General features: G+C 44.6%; 3 protein-coding genes across 3 annotated transcripts; 1 reads left to right on the top strand and 2 right to left on the bottom strand.

Annotated features, from left to right (window-relative positions):
• The first annotated feature begins 3,603 nt into the window (after positions 1 to 3,603).
• On the top strand, positions 3,604 to 4,381 carry LOC111603164. The gene is made up of 2 exons (XM_023320642.2): positions 3,604 to 3,665; positions 3,739 to 4,381. The coding sequence occupies exons 1-2, from the start codon at positions 3,618 to 3,620 to the stop codon at positions 4,318 to 4,320; spliced, it is 630 nt and encodes a 209-aa protein (XP_023176410.2). The 5' UTR covers positions 3,604 to 3,617; the 3' UTR covers positions 4,321 to 4,381.
• A 241-nt stretch (positions 4,382 to 4,622) lies between these two features.
• LOC111603195 lies at positions 4,623 to 5,469 on the bottom strand. Its single transcript, XM_023320683.2, has 2 exons — positions 5,395 to 5,469; positions 4,623 to 5,316 (listed from the first exon to the last, which is right to left on the bottom strand). Exons 1-2 carry the CDS (start codon positions 5,455 to 5,457, stop codon positions 4,771 to 4,773), a joined length of 609 nt encoding a protein of 202 aa, XP_023176451.2. The 5' UTR covers positions 5,458 to 5,469; the 3' UTR covers positions 4,623 to 4,770.
• A 1,007-nt stretch (positions 5,470 to 6,476) lies between these two features.
• On the bottom strand, positions 6,477 to 19,384 carry LOC111603101 (probable serine/threonine-protein kinase DDB_G0282963). Its single transcript, XM_030223443.1, has 13 exons — positions 18,933 to 19,384; positions 17,768 to 17,951; positions 16,700 to 16,882; positions 15,347 to 16,630; positions 14,924 to 15,264; positions 14,718 to 14,842; positions 14,093 to 14,413; positions 9,631 to 9,743; positions 9,188 to 9,573; positions 8,308 to 8,650; positions 7,597 to 7,845; positions 7,296 to 7,504; positions 6,477 to 7,186 (listed from the first exon to the last, which is right to left on the bottom strand). The coding sequence occupies exons 1-13, from the start codon at positions 19,367 to 19,369 to the stop codon at positions 6,784 to 6,786; spliced, it is 4,578 nt and encodes a 1,525-aa protein (XP_030079303.1). The 5' UTR covers positions 19,370 to 19,384; the 3' UTR covers positions 6,477 to 6,783.
• Between the last annotated feature and the right edge of the window lie 541 nt (positions 19,385 to 19,925).

The following is a 19,925-nucleotide window of genomic DNA, read 5'->3' as shown; positions in this document are numbered from 1 at the left end:
AAAATATTCAACTAAACTTAATCTTAAACTTAAACGTAAACTTAAACGAAAAACTCAAATAAAATAAGAATTCCAATCAGCTTTCTTTTTGTTCCATTCTCACCTGCGAAAAGTAATTAAAACTGTAATTGTAATGGGAAATTCTTTCCGCTATCGCTTAACAATCTGAAGAATTGAAATTGTAATTGAAGTTGAAAATGAAAACGAAATTGAAATTGAAATTGAAATTGAAATTGAAATTGTAGTTTGAGGATAAATGAAAAGAGCAAGTGCAATGAAAACAGTGTTGCCATGCGTTGCAAACAGTGTTGAGCAACGCACTGTAAGTGGGTTTAACAAACACCTGTTCGGAGAACAACCGGGTCCAAGACAAACTAAGGAATATATTTTCGTGTATTTTGTATAAATAACGAAACAAGTCAGATACATATGACACCATACCATATTATATTATGATAACAATGCCTTGACAACACCTACACTTACACACACAGACACTCACACTCACTCAGTCACACATGAAACCCAACAGACAGACAGACATCAATACGCATATAACCTGATGAATGTTCTACACTTAAGCAAGAAATGCTTGTGTATACGTGTGTGCAGAGACGAGATCGTACATACATGTATATACATGCACCTATATATAGATATACAGATATATATATATATATATATATATATATATATATATATGTATATATATATATATATATAGAAGCTAGACACATACAGACATACACACATAGCATATTTACAAGAATATATATTTTTTTCTATGCATATAAGGGAATTGTTGAACAAAATGGAAAACAACATGAAACGCAAGTCTTATGAAAACCTAGAAACTAAGGCAACAGAAATTGTAAAGGAAGCAACAGCGACAGCTAAAAGAACAACACAATTTATTGGATTGTAAAGAGGAATATAAAGTATATATATATATAAAGAAGAAGATGTTTGAGCAACCTATAGACGGATATATATATATATATATATATATATATATATATATATATATATATATATATATATATATATATATATTATATATATATATATATATATATTATGTATAAGCGAGATAATGCTTCTAGAGAATACCTTATTCTATTTGTAATTTATTTATTTATGCTTTAAGAAGAACACCCCCCCCCCCCACACACACACACACAAACACACACAGACACCGCATACACTGAGAGAATAAACATATTTTATTTTCAAAATCAAATTCAGTTCCTAGAGCATGAATTTAAGTGTGTACATAATTTGTTTTCAGTTTCCTCTATTTCTGCTCAGTTTTTGATTTTTCAGCCAGCTAATTGGAAAGCATCGAAACCAAAGACAGCAACTACTTTTCCTTTAAGTATATAACTTTATATACATAGCTAAACTTTTAAACTGATACACGATAACAACTTACGCAAGTCTGAAAGTATTTCTATCGAAGAGTTCTAAACTGCTTAAACTGTAAATTGTAAATAGTAACTGAAACTAGAAAATTCTTCAACTAAGCGCTATTTGCTATATATGTTATATATATATATATATATATATATATATATATATAAATATATAAATGTATATGCTTAACGCAATGTAATATACTAAACACACCAACTCACACACACACACAAATATATATATATATATATATATACACTTAAATATAAACCACATATAAAACATAAAATATAAATATATAATTATAATACGAAAAGTTACAATTTTTTGGTAGCTCTTAAGCGAAACATAAACAGACAAAAAGCAAAAACAAAAACAAAAATTAAGTACGGTATGCACTGCAAGCACTGAGGAATTTGATTCAATTTTACTTAAGATAAACGAAAAGAGAAATTGAAGTAGCATTAAAAGAAAAAAGAAACAGAAAAAAACAAATCAAATTAAAAATTAAAACGTTAATTTAAATTATGGCATAACATATGAAAAACATATGAAAAAGAAAACAAAAAGCGAATTTTTTGAACAATTTCGACAACCAAAACTAAATGGAAACAGATGAAAATGATCAAGCAATAACATCAGAATGGCAATGGGCAAGCAATGAATGAGCCAACGTACATGCATACACACCCACAGAGACGCAACCAGACACACACACACACACACACACTTTGATGTAGCAATGCATGTATGTTAAGAATTTGAATGGATTTGCTAAGCAGAAAGCAGCTTCAGCTCGTACTCACACACAGACATTGAACACACGGTCTCACGGATGTAGTTCGCTACAATTGAAGTGCATTAGCATCTCAAACGCAACACACACACACACACACACACACATACACTATAGCAGGCACGTCCGTAACTCTCTCCCTCTGTCACTCTCTCTGTCTTCTGCACTTCTAGCGAACATCATCAACAGCTACAATAAAAACAAATAAATTAACGCAAAAACAAAAAACAAAAACCAAAACAAAATAATTAAACTCAATGCAAAATTAATAAGCTTAACTATGTTAATTAAAAAATTCCATTTTACGCCCAAAACCTAGCTACACTTTAAATATATATATATATAAATATATATATATTTATATATTTATGTATATATGTATGTCATCAAAAAAATTGCTATTCAATACATTTTCGGATACTCTATTATAAAAGAAATAAAATTTTTTTTGGTAATTCAAACTTAAAGCAAACGATTTTTTATTGGATTCCATGGGCTGCACCGATGGTTGGCTAATCTGGGGGATTGTTGGTTGAACTTGAACTTTTTACTATTTTCGACAATTCTTCAATTCTATATACAAAGTAAAACGTGGCTCACAACTTTGAGTTGTCAACTCAAGTCAGCTGTGGCAGCACATGGCCAAAATCATATCATAAAATATTCTATATAATACCAATTTTTTCATTGATTTTAAAAATATAATTTAATACTTTATTTTTTTTTTTTTTTTTTTTTTATGTTTTAAACTTGTGTAACTCTAAATAAAACAGCCGAATAACGATGCTGTTCAAGCAGAAACTTGGTCATCACAATCGGAGCTCCAATGTGATTCAAAGATAGGTCACATTTGTGGCTAGCTTAGGATTGCGAATTCAATTTATATAGTATATTTATAATTTTACAAAATATGAACTCTAGTTGAACTGTCCTAAAAGTGTGCTCATATATGTATATCAGTAATAAAAACAGCCTAAAAGTATATACGCTGCAAACCATCTCGCAATCAAAAGTTTTGCATATGCACGCTGAATAGCAGTATATGTCACGGTTGAGTTAATTGATAAGAGAATTGGCTGCGATGTTTTGCCAAACTGACTTTGAATTTGTTTCAATTGCTTATTTGCTTATCAATTTATCAGCTGATATGAAGTATCCGGCACAAAGGCCGAGCAAAGACCTGCGGCTACCTGTCCTAAGCTGAACAGCAATTGGCATTGGCATTGGTATTGGTAATGGTAGAAGTGGTTAGATAGACAGCTCGATATACGGGCGAGCTGACTTAGCAATATTGCGTTCTTAGCCTTATCTATTGGTGCAAACGGTAGCTGCAGCCAGACCACTGTCTAGCTATAAAAGGGCCCAATCCGTGGCGTAGACCAAAGAGAAGACTTTTGAAAGCCTCAACATGAAGTTCACACTATTTGCTCTGCTTGCTGCGTTCTGCGTGCTCAGCGTAAGTATCGAGCGAGAGTTCAGCTGCCAGATAAAGGATTAACTACATGGGTGTGTGTTTTATGCATATTCAGGTAAATGCCGGCACCTGGCAACCGCTGAGTGTGGTCCCTGACACTGGCCTGGAATACGAGCCGATGGATTTCGCTGATATCGATGGTGATGTGCTCATCGATCCGGAGATGTTCAGCTTCTTCTCGTCAGTGTGGTGGGCCATCAAGGCGGCACTACGCAGCGTTAAGGGCTTCAACTGCATCATCAAGTGGGTTGGGGGCATCCAGGCGAGCGCGCTTCAATACAACGCTGACATCGTCAACTGCGGCGTAGATGCCAGCAAGGACGTGACCAATCTGATCAATGCCAACTTGAAGATCATCAACACCGCCAGCAACATCATCAATCTGAAGAGCACCATTTGCGCCAGCGCCGACGAGCCCGAGGAGCAGAAGATCACCAATAGCTGCGCCGTCAAGACTCTGGCCCAGGTCTTCAGCCTGTACAAGCAGGTGAAGTCTGCCATTTCCTTGGCCAAGAAGATTCCAAAGACTGGTCCCAATGCCGTCAGCTGTGTCGCCGATGCCACCAACACCTTGGTCAGCTACTACACCCAGTTCCCCGCCAACTTGAAGTCTTGCTCCAAGCTGACCAGCAACTAAGCTGTAGTCTTAACCATTCTGTTTTTTTTGTATAAACATATAAGCCAAGCAAATAATAAAATATATATCAAGCAATAAGTTGTAATCCTTTAATTATTGATAAGAACTGTGTAACTCACGAGTCTCAGTTCACTTTCTAATGGGAATATTTTTCGCTGCTTGTTTTAGAGTTTTACAAGTTTCAATTGAAGTAAAACAACAAAATATACTTTTAATATCAACGGAATTAACTTTATCAGATAGAACATCTTATGACATTAATATTTAAATGTGAATTTGGCCATGTGAAAGCCAAGGTTGACACGTACAAAGCGCAATCATGAGCACCAATTTCGCAATAAAACAATAAATTGCTTGGGTAGATTATAAACATATTTATTTTGTTGCTATTTGCGAACAAGTTTTATAATGTATATATTTTACGTAAATATATGTCATATGCGTTTGGACTTATTCAAAGCACGCATTGATATTGGGCACGAACTGATCGTAGCTGGCCTTAACATCGTTGGTGGCATTGACATAGCAGGAGCTGGTGTCAGCGGGCAGCTTGGCAATCTGTTTCCTGGTGGCTCTGATCGTCGAGCTCAGCCTGCGCACGGTTTTGTAGAGCTGCCAGGAGCAGTGCCTGGAGGACAACGCATTGGCCTTGGCCTCATCGGTGGCGCACAACTTGCTGTGCAGATGGATGATGTCATTGCAGATGGCGATGATGTTCTTGCAGGACTTGACAATGGCAGCCACATCTTTGGTCACGGTCACACCGCAAGCATCGATGGTATCCACATAATTAGTAGTCGCGATCAATATATCGGCCACCTTCTTTACGGTGCAATTGGCGCCGCGCAGTGTTTTCAGCGCCACCTTGAGGGCGTCCCGCACCGAACTGATAAAGCTGGACTCCTCAACGTCGACATAATCGTCATCTAGCTCATCAATCAAATTGGCCAAGTCCACCTCGTCGAAGTTAGCCCGTTCGGCTGTTGCCGCTTCGGCCTAGATGGGGATAAGGATCACAATTAATTATTGACAACTACCAATCGAAGCAGCACTTATCGCCAAATGTTAACATACACTCGAGCTGATCAGGCAGCTAGCTGCAACGAGGAGCAGGAGACAAAGAGTTGCGCTGCGCATGGTGCTTGACAATCTGAAGTTTGTTTATTCTATGATCGATGACTGCGAAAACATTTCACTTTTATAAAAATTGCCCTGTTCGGCCCATCTATCATGCCCAGGGCCGATTTAACTATGACCAATTTTATCAATATCAATAATTTGCACACATTTTTTATCAATAGAGTTAAGCGCGTAGGCACGGGCAAGCCGTCCTAATTTATCAGCCAAAGTCTGGAAAATTAATCAGCTCTGATTGGGTACAAATTTAATTTGAACCTGATTGAAACTTGCCGATATCAATAACTGACAACTGACACTATCTCCATACAGACCTAGCCCACGCATTGATCTCCTTAACTTATTTATAAATATTGCCTCACTTGCCGATTCGATTAGCTTCGATGTTAGGATAGAACATATAAATAGCTATAAATTACGCACTTCCCACAGTATCTAATAGATGCGAAAGTATCTATTAGATACGACGAATCTGCAGAATACAAATTAATCCATACAAGATGCAAATGCATCCACTGCATAGATGGCCCCTGTTCGATGTTAGCTTTAATAAAAAGGTGTATCAATATATCTATTTTTAGCAAATTATTTACCGTCACTCAATAAAAAATCCATTATCCTAATATGTATAGTAAAATTTTAATCATATTATTGAGCCAAGTATAAAAACAAATAACAATGATAAAAAAAAAAATTGGAAGCTTAAAGTAGGTAATTCTGTATCAATTCGATAGTTAGATAAAATCGTTAATGCATTATAATAATCGACAATCGTTAATCGATCATCGTTAATCGTTAATCGTTAATCGATAAGCGAATAGTCGCGACTCGTACAACACCCAATTGGAATTTAGTGCAAAGTTTAAATAATTATGAATATCCGCGCGAACTGATTGCTCGATTGCTTGTTCTTCTTTAACATAGGAATAACAATAAAAAAAAATTATATACGTATATTAATGATTTCTATATATAGTACATACACAATGTCGCGATCGTGTATATTGCTTTTCGATTTTTTTTTTGTTTTTTTTTTCTGCATTTTTTTCGTTTTCTTTTTGGATCTAAAGCTTGCCTTGGATTTGGAGCTGGTTGGAAGATACGGCCGGCACTCCTCTGGAGCACGTGGATGCTTTCAACAAATTACAAATAAAGATGCCTTAAAGTTATGATATATATATCCATTATTTATGAATATATCCTTTAACATATGTGATTGCACTTTCGTTAAGTTAATTATTTTCGTAATGATGCAAAAAAAAAAAAAAATTATAATTTGAAGAAAATGCACTACAAGAGACTTAAACGCGGATGCAGCTTCCACATTCAGATCAAGCTCAGGCGACTGTTGGTCTTGCGCAGCTGTGCTCGCCAGGGAATTATGTTGTCGCTGTCGTCCTGCTCGTCGTCGGCTTGATCGAGTGCATCCTGTGGAAGCTGCTGTTTCATCTGCTGCTGTTGTTGTTGCTGCTGTTGCTGCTGTTGCTGCAACGGTTGGTCGCAGTCGCCGGCCTTGGCTGCTGCGACGCCATCGCTTTGATTCTCCTTGTTGCCTTGGGGATGCGCCTGCTGCTGGAGTAGCTGCAGCTGCTGGTATTGCTGCTCAACGTTGAGGCCGCCACTGCAGGTGGCCAGATTGATGTTGTCGATGGACATGGCGCGGTTCTTGAGGCGCCAGGTGTCCGCAACACGGTTATTCTCCTCCACCTTGGGCGTGTAGATGGCCGCTCTGCAAAATGGCACAGATGGCGAGGTCACAGGTCAGAGAGTGTGTCGAGTCCGCTGCAGCTGCGCCACAAGACCCCCTAAAACAAACAAAAGGAAGCCCGCCCACTTACTTCAACTTGTTTTCAGTTTCTTCGCGGCGCGCTAACAGATCTCGTTTCCACTGTGGTATCTGCGATAGGCGGCGCGATTCCGCCTCCTGGGCCATGCGATCCTCGAAGTCCTTTTTGGCGCGCTCGGCTGCCTTCTTTGCCATCATCTGGCGCTTCCAGTCGGGTATGACATTGCCGGACTGATCCTTTTCTGGTATCTGTAAGTAGATCTTTGATACGCATGACAATCTAGCTCACAGTCCCCAATCTACACGCCCACCTCCCACTGCCGCCGCGACCCACTCGAGACCTTGTGACTCACCTGGTCAACATAGTTGTTGGCAGTGAACTGTTTGGTTATCTCCATGTAGTGCTCGGAGTCCATGCGATTGGCCATCTGCTGCTCCACCTTCATCTTCTTGATGCCGGGTATGTCCTTCGAGATCTTGAGCTCAGCAATCAGGTCCGTCTTCAAGTATGTGTCCGTACTAGTGGTCAAGCACTGCATGCTCAGACTACGTGCGGGCATCTGATAGGGCTTCGGTACCTTCTGCGTATCCGTGCGACGCAGCTGTTGGAAAAGTTCAATGAAATCAGCACTTAGTACACCCAAGGACCAGATTATCTTCAATCTTTCCCTATCTCTGGGCTGGCAACGTAAACCTACAGCAACTAAATGATTTGGTTATCCACCGTAGTTTACTATTGGACAATGGCTAACGTGTTTCATATTATGCCAATGGAAACTGTAAACTATACTATTTTAAGTGTTATAATTTAGAAGAAAAAAATCACCTGTAGTTAACTCTTAAAAAAGATGTGAAAATGAAACAATTTCAATTTCAATTTCAATTTCAATATCGAACAAATGTTTCACTGACTGCTAGATGACCTATCGAATTGCCAGATGAAACGGTTTTCCGACTCACTGATGAGCTGTGGACCCTGGCTAACATTTAAGGCTTAGTCTAGTCTAGTTAAGAGTTTGTCCAGCTTGATTCTTTTGAGTTCGTTTCACCTGTTGTGCCCTCACCTGTACGCTGTTCAGATCCTGTATGGAAATTGCGGACAGCGGCTGATGCTGCTTGCGCGTGGCCGTATCCTGGCTGCTGGGCGCAGCCGAGCCGTGCGGTTTCTTGGGCTTTTGTGACTTGCTGGTGGCATCGCCAGACAGCGGCGAGAGCAGCATGGGCATTGGCGGCGGCATCATGTGGGGCAATGGTGGCGGCGGCGGTGGCAATGGCGGCTGCTCTCCAACGCCCAGGGCATGGGAATGATGCTGATGCTGATGCTGGTGCGAATGCTGGTGATGGTGATGATGCTGCTGCTGCTGCTGTGCGATCTGGATTTGCATATAGTCCTCCGTATCCGTGGAGCTGCAAGGAGACACGCAGAATTATTGATGAATGTGAGCGTGTGTGAGTGGGTGAGTGGGTGGATGGGTGGGTTGGTTGGCTGGCTGGGTGTGTCGTTGGGTGGGACTTGTGTGTGCCGCACCTGCGCCAAGCATGTCGTGTGCGCAGTATCATCTTCGGATTGCAACTGACTTTAGCAAGGCGAAGCAGTTAGCAAAAGTTGGCCTGGCATGCAGCACGCATAAAATTTCATGCACTCTTGAGCCGAGCCGAGTCGAGCCGAGTCGAACTGAGCTACAGCTGAGCTGAGCTGAGCTGAGGAAGTGGCTGACTTGTGAGTGGTGCTGTTAATTGCCCCGCTGCAGCCACCGATCGGCGCGAGCATGCGCTGCATTGTCTGCTGCAGCTTAATTAAGGCAACTGTACTTCTGCCACTTTTGGTGGTAATTACTTATGTTGCCGCCGCACGAGATGTGCAGCTAAATTGAGGCAGCAACGGCTACAACTAAATCTCTCGATGCCAGCTGGCGCTGTGCTAGCGTGGCTTTCTTAACTTACCGGGCCGAGGATGGACACGAACGCTTATCGCTGATGCTCTTTAGATACTCGGACGGCTTGATGAGATGCGTGACGCCGTCTTGTGATTTGTTGGGAAAACTGGGCGGCACAAATGGCAGCACCAGCTGCTTGTTGACCAAATTGGGGCCACCGGAGCGCACGCCAGCGCCCTCGCCATTGTAGCTGCCGCCATACTGCGACTGCTGCAGCTCATAGTGATCCTCGGCAGATGAACCCACGCCATAGATGCTGGGCGCATAAATTGATTGTTGCTGCTGCTGGTGCTGGTGATAGTGCGAGGGCTGGTAGCTGCTGCTGCTGCTGGCGCCGCTGCGCTGCTTGCCGCCAGGGCCCTCCGCATAGCCGTAGATGCTGCCATTGGCATGCTGGTAGTGCGACTCGCCACTGCCATTGCCAGCGGCAGCGGCGGCGGCGGCAGCTGCTGCGCCACTCGAGGCGCCAATGTTACCGTTGTTATTGCCGTTGCCGTTGATGTTGCTGTTGCCGTTGCCGTTGCCGTTGCCATTGCCACTGAGGAGCTTGGCTTTCTTGTTCGCTGAAATTGAACAAATTTATTTATGAGATTTAAGTCTTGTCTGCGTTAACTACTTATTGTGGGTTAGCAGTTATCCCAGCTCTTTGGTCACGCTAGCTTGAGCTACATTAACAACAATAACAATAACAACAACACACGCACACACACACATTAGACTCTCCTCCAAGACACAACTCATTGCGTATGCAGCGTGTGTCGACGCCTTTCACCAAGCTGCAGAATGGCGCTAATGGATTTCGGCTGCGTCCTAATCAAATGAAGAGCACCAAAATGCAATTGCAGTAATTGAAGCAAAACAGAAACCAGAAGCGTAGCGCGGGCGGCAGCCAATTAATCAAGGATCATGAAAGGCAGCTGCGTGCAAAATGAAATTAAGTTCACACTAGTTGACAGCAAGTTAAAGCTCTTGTTAAATAGGTAGCTCCTAGGCAACTGCAAATACTCGAATAGTTGCCAGATTAATATTTAATTAGTGCCTGATTAATGTCAAATAGAAGCATTCAACAGACGAATGAAACTCATATTCCATATCCAAATTGACAGCCAGAGATGGCAGACACTGGGAGTAGTCGAGGGGGGCCTCAGCGCGAAGAGGTCAACAGCGAAATGCATTATAATTATGAATGAAAACAGTAAATTTCTAAGCACAGAGAAGGAAAATCCACACAGATGACAGCTCGCATGATTAGTGGTCATCGAAGCGAAGTGGTGCACATGTTGTCAGTTAATTGGCCATCGCCGCGCACCGCTTGGCCTCCACTGTGCGTTTGTCATGAGTCCTCGGCAATGCAACTTTCACGGCTCAGCAACCCGTTTCATCGACTTGGGGGCAGAGCTGCTCGCGTCGCAACGGCCACATCGTGATATTGTATATGGCCGCAGCAATTGCGAGTGCAGCGGGATCGCAATCGGAACTGGAATCGGGTCTGGCCTGTTTGGCTCATAGATTTGATGGCCAAATAAAAAACGAACACGACTAACAAACGATTCCAGCTATTGCCGACTCTTTTGCAACATTTGATCAATTTTTGAGAGCAGTCCAACTGGAAGCTGGAGACGGTCTGCATTTGGAAATGGAATAATTTGGCTGGGTCCAGTTTGAGCCTAGGCCAGCAACTGGTTTCAATTTCATGGTGAAATTGTCAACAAAGATTGCTAAGCTGATAAACTGGCCATGGCAAGAGCATAAGAAAGGGTAAATGTATAACAGGGAAAGCAGCTTCAAATCATGAACCAATCGACTGCAATGCGAAAATACCAAAATTTAGTCATTGCTATAATAATTTTAAAACAATTTTCAAATGCTTAAGCTATTCAGAGACGCAGCTCAATCAACTGTACAAGCACTTCACAAATATTATTATTATATTATTTACTGTTTGCTGTTCAAACGTCCTTTGATCGTACTTACAACGAAATATATCGAAGCGCTGAAAGCTCAGCGTAAAATAATTGCGTCGCGTATTCTTGTGGATTTTCATCGAGCCTGCCATGTTCATACCGTCTAAACTTGAACTTGGAACCGTCCTGATAACACACAAAGCAGTCCGATAACAAATCACATGTTCGATGATTCACAAATTCACATTAACAAGATTAAACGAAGCACGAACAAATAAAAAAAAAAGGAAAGAAAAGATTCAAATAGATTTTGGATACGTTCACGTCGGGATTAGTGCGAACTGAGAGCTGAGCTGAGCTGAGCTGAGCTGTGGAAGTTGACGATGTTGACTGGGCGAGCGTTGCTGGCAGCCTGATGCGAGTTCAAGCTATTGCCAAAGTTATTCACCCAAAGCGCCACAAGCAGCGGCAGCAACAACAACAACAGCAACGAGTCGCTTGAGTCGTGTGCACTCCGAGTCTTGTGGCACAGCGCGAAGTCTTGTCAATGGCTGTGCGAAAAAACACGTTCACTTTCATTGGGTAAAAGTTTTGCAGCGCGGACAGCGCGGGTGGGTGGCTCGACTGCCACAGCCCACAACCCACAACCCACAACCACCAACCACATGCAGCAGAGGCCATAATTGTTATGGCATTGTGCTGCATGCTCAAGGGGCCAGTCGCCGTCAAATAGCTGAACATATGTACTTCCGCCTTGGTGCTTGACAGCGTCTAAGGATTCGCAGCTTCTGATGATCGGTCAGCGTGGACATACCACAAGTAGCAAGTGGCAAGCGTCAAGTGGCCAATGGCACGTGGTGACTACTGTTTTGGGCTTCGCCCAATCTGATGCACTTACAGCCGAGTCTATTGCTCTGCCCCTGCTACTAATATTTTCCCAAAGTTTGTTTTAGTTTTTTCTGTTTTCGATTGTTAACAACTTCCACTTCTTTGTTTTGCAAAACTCATTTTCCGTTTTTCCGTTTTTCGCTTTTCGTTTTCGTTTTTCCTGCTGCTGCGCTTTTTGCTCGCTGGCAACGTGTGAACCTTTGCCTGAGTTTTGTTCGCCTGTCTATTTAATTTGTACAACTAGTTCTCTCGCCAAGCACACATAATGCGACTGCATTAGCCATTTACGAATGCATATTGCGAGTCAATGCATGTCAAATATCTGGCATTCATTGTCTTGGCCGGGTTAACAAACTCGCCAGCTCAGCCACTGATGTTTAAACAGCCCCATTTGACGTTTGCCTGGCATGCGGCAGTAAGTCTAAGCGAAATGTTAAACTCTTGTAACTAATCTTCCGTGTGTCAATCAGGCACTAAGAGGCCATTGCTTTGTATAACTAATGCCAGCTCACCAAAAACTATATCGAGCTCGGCAGCTTCCACGGCCATGCCACGTCGGGATGCAGCGGCATGGTCAGAGCCTACTTCACCTGCTCCTCCGGCTGCCCACAGCCCGAAGTTTATTCTGCTACCTAAGCTGTTTCCCTATTAAGTCTGTTAGCTTTTCTTATGCCCCTTGTCTTCTTAGTCAGATAGTTACAGTATGTCCTAAGCTACTTCCTTCAGACTGAATATCAGCTCACGCAGCCACACTTGAATCCCTAGAGATGACTGTATAGACAAGTGTCTATATTGTCATTGCTGTCTATATCTATATATCCATGTAAACATGAAGTTTGACTTCCACTTCTACATAAACCTGATATTGCCAGTGCAAACATTACTCAAGATCTTTACTGATTTCCGCTGACAACCACTTGTGAGTCAAAATATTGATCTGCGTTTAATTGCAATTGGTATGGCTATGGCGATTGCATGTTTGCCAGTCGCTGTTGCTGCCGCTCAGCCAATTTGGCAATTTGGCAAATGGCAAATGGCAAACAAAAAGTTGACCAGAGCTGCACAGTTTGCCGAGTCTGGTTGTTGGGCAATTCCAGTTTTGAGGCATGTTTGTGCCGCTAATTGATCAATCAATATTCCTCGCCCCGCCCCGTTGCTAGATGTCAAAGACCCCGTCAGTCAACAGCGAGTCGGCTGCAGGATGAGCTGCTGCTGCTGCTGCTGACGATGATGCATGCGAGCAATAGGGAAATGGCAACGGCAACGGCAAAGCAAAATCAAACTGCAGAACAGACGCAAATTGGCGGTATAGAGAATTCTTTCGTGTATGATCATTGGATGCGACTGAGTTTGAGCTATGTTATTTATAGTGCAGCTTGGTACGCCTCTTCTTGCCCAGCTGCTTGGCGCACTTTATCTTGGAGTGGCATCTGCGACTTGTGGTCGATGCGGATGCTGCCGCTGAACTGGTACAGGGCACATCTCCATCGAGCACATTGCGCATGCCCATGGTCAAGACGTCGGGACTGGGCCATAGCGGTTCGTCTGGCTCGGCGATCTTGACATCCAGTAGATGACGATCGAGCAGCTGCAGCTCATGCTCTGTGGCATACTGGGTGTCCAGTGAGCTCAGGAACAGCGTTGAATTGCCGACGCTATAAATGACGTAGGTGTCCTTAAGGTTCAGATTCTCCGACAGGTTGTCGGACAGATCGTCCAGACTGGGCACCTTCATCTGCTCGGCCAACTGTGCTATCATCGCCTGCGTTTGCTGCGGCGACATATTTACGGTCGTCGTTTCATCGGAGCTACTGCTCAGCGGCCTGCTCTCGAGCAGATCCGACCAACCCAGACTCGAACCATCCGTGCTCATGGCTCACAACAGCCGCCGCTAACTGATTCTGATTCTGCTAGTTTTTGTGTTTGTGTTCAGTTTTTGATAATGTCGAATTTCGTGATTTTTGATGTTTTTAATTTGGTTTCCTAAAATTGTGTTGTCTGGCCGAAACTGATTGGTTCAAAATGCCCCAATTGGCATGAAACCAAATGCCAGCTTAACGAGATGACAAATTTCGATTTTCACTTTCCCCCCTTTCCCCCCACGCACACTAAACGCTTACCAGATATGGTGGACATGGTGCGATTGTGATTGCCACGGACCAGCTCCGAAGGACGCAGACTGGGCTCCTCCACCACCTCCAGGCCCGAGTCCGAGTCCACGGCCTCGTGTGCGCCAGTTGATGCGGCACTTGTTGCTGTTGTTGCCGCAGCCGTTGTAGGTGCGATGCCAAAGTGATTCTTCTTATAGATGCTGCTGTTGTTGCTGTTGTTTGAGCTGTTGCTTGAGCTGTTGTTGTTGCTAGCTTGCTCCGCATTCAAGTTGTTGCGCTGCACAGGCGCACGCAATGGAGGCGGCAGCGGCGGCGGCGGTGGTCCATTAACTATGAGGATATATATAGAGAGAGAGCGGGAGTGAGTGGGTGAAATAATAGCAAGAATAGTGTATGCTAATAGAGCTATGAGAGATCAGTTGGCGACTCTACTGCTCACTAAAGAAGGAATTGTTCTCGACGGAAGGCGAGAGACGTTCCTCGGCAGAGCAGGAACAAGCTGCGAACGGCCACCTCCTGACCTCAATACCATTTCGTATAGAGATTAAGTTTTGTATTTTTTTTTGTAACAGGAATGCATCGTTGTAGCGCAATCAAGTGTAATAAATATTACTTAAAATCACAGTTGACTCACCCACGGCCAGATTCTGCATGGGCGGCGCCGAGGAGACACGTTTCAAATTTCTGTTCATGTTGTTGCTGTTGTTGCTGCTGCTGTTGGCGCCATTTTGATTGATGCTGTTGCTGCTGTCGCTGTTGCTGTTGCTGTTCATGTTGATGTTGCTATTGCTGCTGCCGCTGTTGTTGTTGTGCAGCGATATATTCGGATTGCTGCTTAACAGACCGGCATCTGCCAAATTGTTGCGTATCATCGAGTTCTTGTGGGTCTGCTTGGTGCGCTCGGCCACATCCTCGGGCGGGCAGACGCTCTCGTAGGTGTCGCTCTTAATGCCGCCATTGAGCAGCTGATTCTTCAGATTCAGATTCACGTTCTTTGCGCTGCAGCTATCCTTAAGACTCGAATCGTATTTGCTGCTGTGCAGGCCAATCATTGAATGCGACTTATTGCGATTCAGCAGGCTCACGTTGTTGTTGTTGTTGTTGTTATTGTTGTTATTGCTGCCATTGTTGTTGCCGTTGTTGTTGCTGTTGTTATAATTGCTGCGCTTGTTGTTCAAGTGCTGTAGAGAGAGGCAGAGGCAGAGAGAGAGGGGGAGTAAGATAAAACACATGACACGAGTCACCCTGTTAGCTGCTACTCACATGATTGCTGTACTGCAGCACAACATCAGTGCTGCGCGTGGAGCTGGCGCTGGCTGAACGCGAGTGGGAGCCGCTGTCGCGGGAACGCGATCTGCCCACGCTGTATTTGTGCTGCAACTGTTGCTGCTGCTGTTGTTGCTGCTGTTGCTGCTGATGTTGCTGCTGCTGTTGCTGCTGCTGCTGTTGTTGCTGCTGCTGCTGCTGCTGTTGCAGCTGATGTTGGTGCTGATGTTGCTTGCGTGACTCCTCGCGCACCAAATATATATCCTCGTAGTCATGATCGCCATTCTGATTGCCGTTGCTGCTGATGTTGCTGCTGCTGTTCTTATGCTGCTTGTAGTTGCTGTTGTTGATGCCGCTGCTGCTGCTGTTGTTGTTGTTGTTGCTGCTGCTGTTGTTGTTCTTCTTAAGATTGCTACTATTGCTGATGTTGCCGCTGCTGCCGTGCCTATTGAAGCTCTGACTGCGCAACTGATGCGGATGCTGATGCTGATGCTGGTGATGATTGTGACTGTGATTGTTGCTGTGATGATGACTGCTGCTCTTTGGCGAGTTGAAGCTGGACGAGATGGAGACGGACTCATCTGAGCCGCTGCCGGCGCCACTCGAGCTGGAATGGACATCGGCCTGAATGGTCATGATCGCATTGCCGGCCTTCGACTGCAGCGAGTGCAATGGATGCGGCATCTGATGCTGCTTCACGCTGCTGCAGTCCGAGTCGACGAACAGGTCGCGCACCCGATTGTAGATGATCTCTTGCGGATCGTGCAGAAAGAACGACTCGCCCGATATGCTGCCATTCGGCGAGGGCGTGGCATACATGCCCCCATTGCGCATCGGGTTCACATAGAGCCCATCGTTGGGCAGCAGTGCGCCGCCGGCGTTCGAGCTGCCACCCGCACCGCCCCCACCCGAGGCCCCATTGCAGCCGTAGAGCTTCTCCGAGGAGCTGCGCGACTGCTGCGAATACAGGGCGTCGCTATTCTTGCGTGCAATGCCAACGCCCAAGCCGACGCCCGCCGCGGCAGCTGCTGCCGTCACGGCTGGTGGATGCAAGTAGAAGGGCTCCACATCAGAGCTGAGCGTGGATGAGGACTTCGACTTGATGGTGTTGCTGCGGCTCGTCTGCTTACTCGAATTTGTGTTCGAATTGCAGCTGCTGCTCATATGCTGCAGCTGTTGCTGCTGCTGTTGCTGGTGTTGGTGCTGCGACTTGTGTCGCTGTGTATTGTTCTTGTTGTTGTAGTCGACGGTGGTGCCGTGCTGCACCAGCACGTTGAGACACTGTGACCAAAAGGCAGGCATTGATTAGGAGAGTTGTTTAGCCATTAGCAGCTTCGCCTCGTTACTCACCTCCACCTGCTGATTCTCGGCCGCGTCGTTGATCGGCGACTTGCCATATTTGTCCAGTGACAATTTGGCGCCGTGGTTGAGCAGCCACCGCACCACCGACAGATGGCCACGCGAGGCGGCAAAATGCAGTGGCGTGGCACCGTCGCCGTCCCGCAAATTCGGATCCACGCCCTGATCCTGCACCTGTGGAGCCAAGCAAGCAAATGCCATAAGTCAATGAGCGGAAATATAGTGGCACGAGGGTAGATTGACAGATTGTCAAGGAGAGAGCTTGCGCACAACAATAGGCTCTTTAAAACTGCTGCAAACTGAGCTTGAAAATTGTCAAAGTTGGTTTTTCTCTTAGCTTTTTAATGGATTGTCACCTGCTCTACAAGGATCTATTGTGAACTGTCAATGTTGCGACGTGTTGTCGTGTGGCTTGACTGGACTGGACTCGCATGACTCGCTCTCTGGACACCTCTCAGGCAAAACTGCACAAAATGTGGAAAGTGGTCGACTTGTATGTGTATGTGTATGTGTGTGTGTGTGTGTGTGTGTGTGTGTTGCTGCATTGGCAATGCAAAACTATTTAGCTCAATTTAGAAAGGTGATTTTCAACTGGCACCCAAAGTCGGCCTGCCGAGATGTCCAGTTTATGTCGTTAGATCTTTAAAAAGACAGAAAGAGACAGCCCACGCCCGCAGAGTGAAGAGCTGCAATGAATCGATTCGGATTCCCAGCGGATATAAGGAAAAACAGAGAACAAAGCTGTAAGACTTCGACTACGACTTCGACTTTGACTCTGACTTTGACTTTGACTGTTGTTAGTCCGGTGTGGGAATCTGGTTAGCGGCAAATGCTAAACTGCTTGATAAATTGCAGAGGCCAGGCGACAAACGAGCCAGGGAACGGGAACCGTTAGTTGTGCGATCCGTAACCAGGACAAGAACCAGCCAGCCAGCAAGCTGAAGGCCATGCGCTTTGTGCGCAGCAAACGAGTTCAGCTTTGCTTGTTGTTGGCCCCATTTTTGGCATATTTGGCAATTGCAAATCTTTGCTACAGTTTGGCCAGTTTGGCATACTCACCATCCATTTGAGGCAATCCAAGCAGCCCATTTGTGAAGCGGCATGAATCGGTGCCATGCCGTCGCGTGCGCGCACATAGAGCGAGCCGCCAGCTTCAAGCACCAGAAACTTGAGCACCTCCAAGTGCCCCTCCTGGGCGGCCAGGTAAACGGGCGTGACATCATTGTCCATTTGCGTATTGGCGCTGCAAAGCAAATGCATGCGACATGGTTAAATATAAAGTCAAATAGATAAATGAAAGGAATCGCTTCAACGTTTCAATTAGCTAAGGCCAAATTCGTTTGCAGTTGGCTAATGAGCAAAAAGTCAACACAGCCAGCGGCATGCCCCGTGTGGCGCCCCCTGCGCCACTGGCATTCACTTGCAGACAAGCAACGGCTAATGGCCGCCATATAGAGTGACTGCTATACATAGGTATAGATACAAATTAAAGTATCATCAATGACAACACACAAAAAATATATAAAAATAAAATAAAAATAAAAATAAAAAAAGGAAAAGGCAAACGGCAAAGAGCAAACAGCCAACACGTTGACAGCACTTTTTGTGGCTTATGATCGATGCACGAAAGTAGATGATAGACATTTGTTGCAAGTCTGGCTTCACATACAACATGCATATGCATGTCTCATTTGCTACATCATATTTCACATTACTCATTTCCATGACTGGGGACTATAGAATGTAGCAGAGTTAAGTATGGGTCTAGGCAGACACAGAGTCACAGGTAATCAAGTTAAGTTAGCACTGCTTGTAGCTCGATCAACCGATCACATGTGATGTTTAAAATAACATATATTTAATATTCAATATTACATATAAAAGATAATATGCCGAGGTTTTGATCGATTTCAACTTGCTCAAATGATATTCGATCTTTGAAATTAAGGCCTAGAAACACTTAACATAAATTGCCAAGAAGATTTGAACAATCACAGTATGATAGATATTTAGCTCAACTCCATAGCAAGTGCTTGGAGCTTGATATGGCTGCAGCTCAGGCAAAACATGTTCCATCTTCACAAGCTACAGCTTCTCGAACTGTCGACCTTCTCTTTATAGATACATATATATATATATTTATATATATATTTTTTTCCCATATGCTACTTGTTCCCGATTGTAAAGTCAAGTTGATTGGGCGCAGCTGCTGCTGTTGCCTCACCTCACGACGCTGCGTCGATTGTTTTGCTCCTTGCGACCCTGGCCAGCGCCTGCCACTAGCATGGGCGTGGCTTCGTCATCGTTGGAGTCGCCGTTGGCGGCAGCAGCTGCCGCTGCAACGGAGACCTTGCGCTGATGCGCCTCCATCATGCGTTCGCTTAGACTGCTCAGATTCTCGCCGAGATTGCTGTCCTCCTGTTGGCCGCTGTGCTTCTGGCCCGGATTTTGGTTGGAGCTGTGTGCGTTCGCTGTGTCGGGCCCCGGCTCGGCATCAGAATCGTGGCAGTTGATGTGGCTGCTGCTGCTGCTACTGCTGCTGTTGCTGCTCAATATGGCAGTGGTCACGCAGTTCACTTCCGTGGAGATGATGGTGTGTATGTCATTGTTGGACTTGCTCTTCTGCTTGCTGCGGCGGTACGAGGTCAGACTTGTGGTCATACGGCCCAGCAGGCCCTTCTTAACGTTGATGGTCGAAAAGTAGCTACAGAGTGGGAGTTGATGTTTTTGTTGGATTGCAGCAGGATGTGCCAAGTGTGTGTGTGTGTGGGCAGGGGGAGGACATGTGGGCTGGTTGCTTGCTCAAGGATGTGTGGCGCGAGCGTGGTTCAAGTTTTTCATTGTGCATGGAGTAGACGTCACGACACGACGCGAGAAAAATACATTGCGAGTGTGCTGAAGTACACTACCAGAGGGCGGTGCTTGGGCGGGAGGGGGCGTGGTTGCGGTGCAGTTGTGCTGTATTGAGAATTAACTGTTGAATGCCTTTGCTTACCTACGCGCAGCTATTGTTACCTATGCGACTTTCGCTTTCGTGTCGCCTATGCGATAATATAGTTCATATCACAACACCAGAATCAACTGGTTTTCGATTGAGTTTTCCCCAATACCGTTACACGCGCGCACATGCACAGAAAAAATATAGATAAAATGCAGAAACGGTTAAAAGAAAAATCACTTTGATTTTGAACGTTCAACACAATTCGTTTCGATTGTT

Source organism: Drosophila hydei, unplaced genomic scaffold (genome assembly GCF_003285905.1).
Source record: "Drosophila hydei strain 15085-1641.00,03,60 unplaced genomic scaffold, DhydRS2 tig00000211-arrow-pilon, whole genome shotgun sequence".
Taxonomy (NCBI): Eukaryota; Metazoa; Arthropoda; class Insecta; order Diptera; family Drosophilidae; genus Drosophila; species Drosophila hydei.
This window is presented reverse-complemented; position numbering and strand designations above follow the sequence as displayed.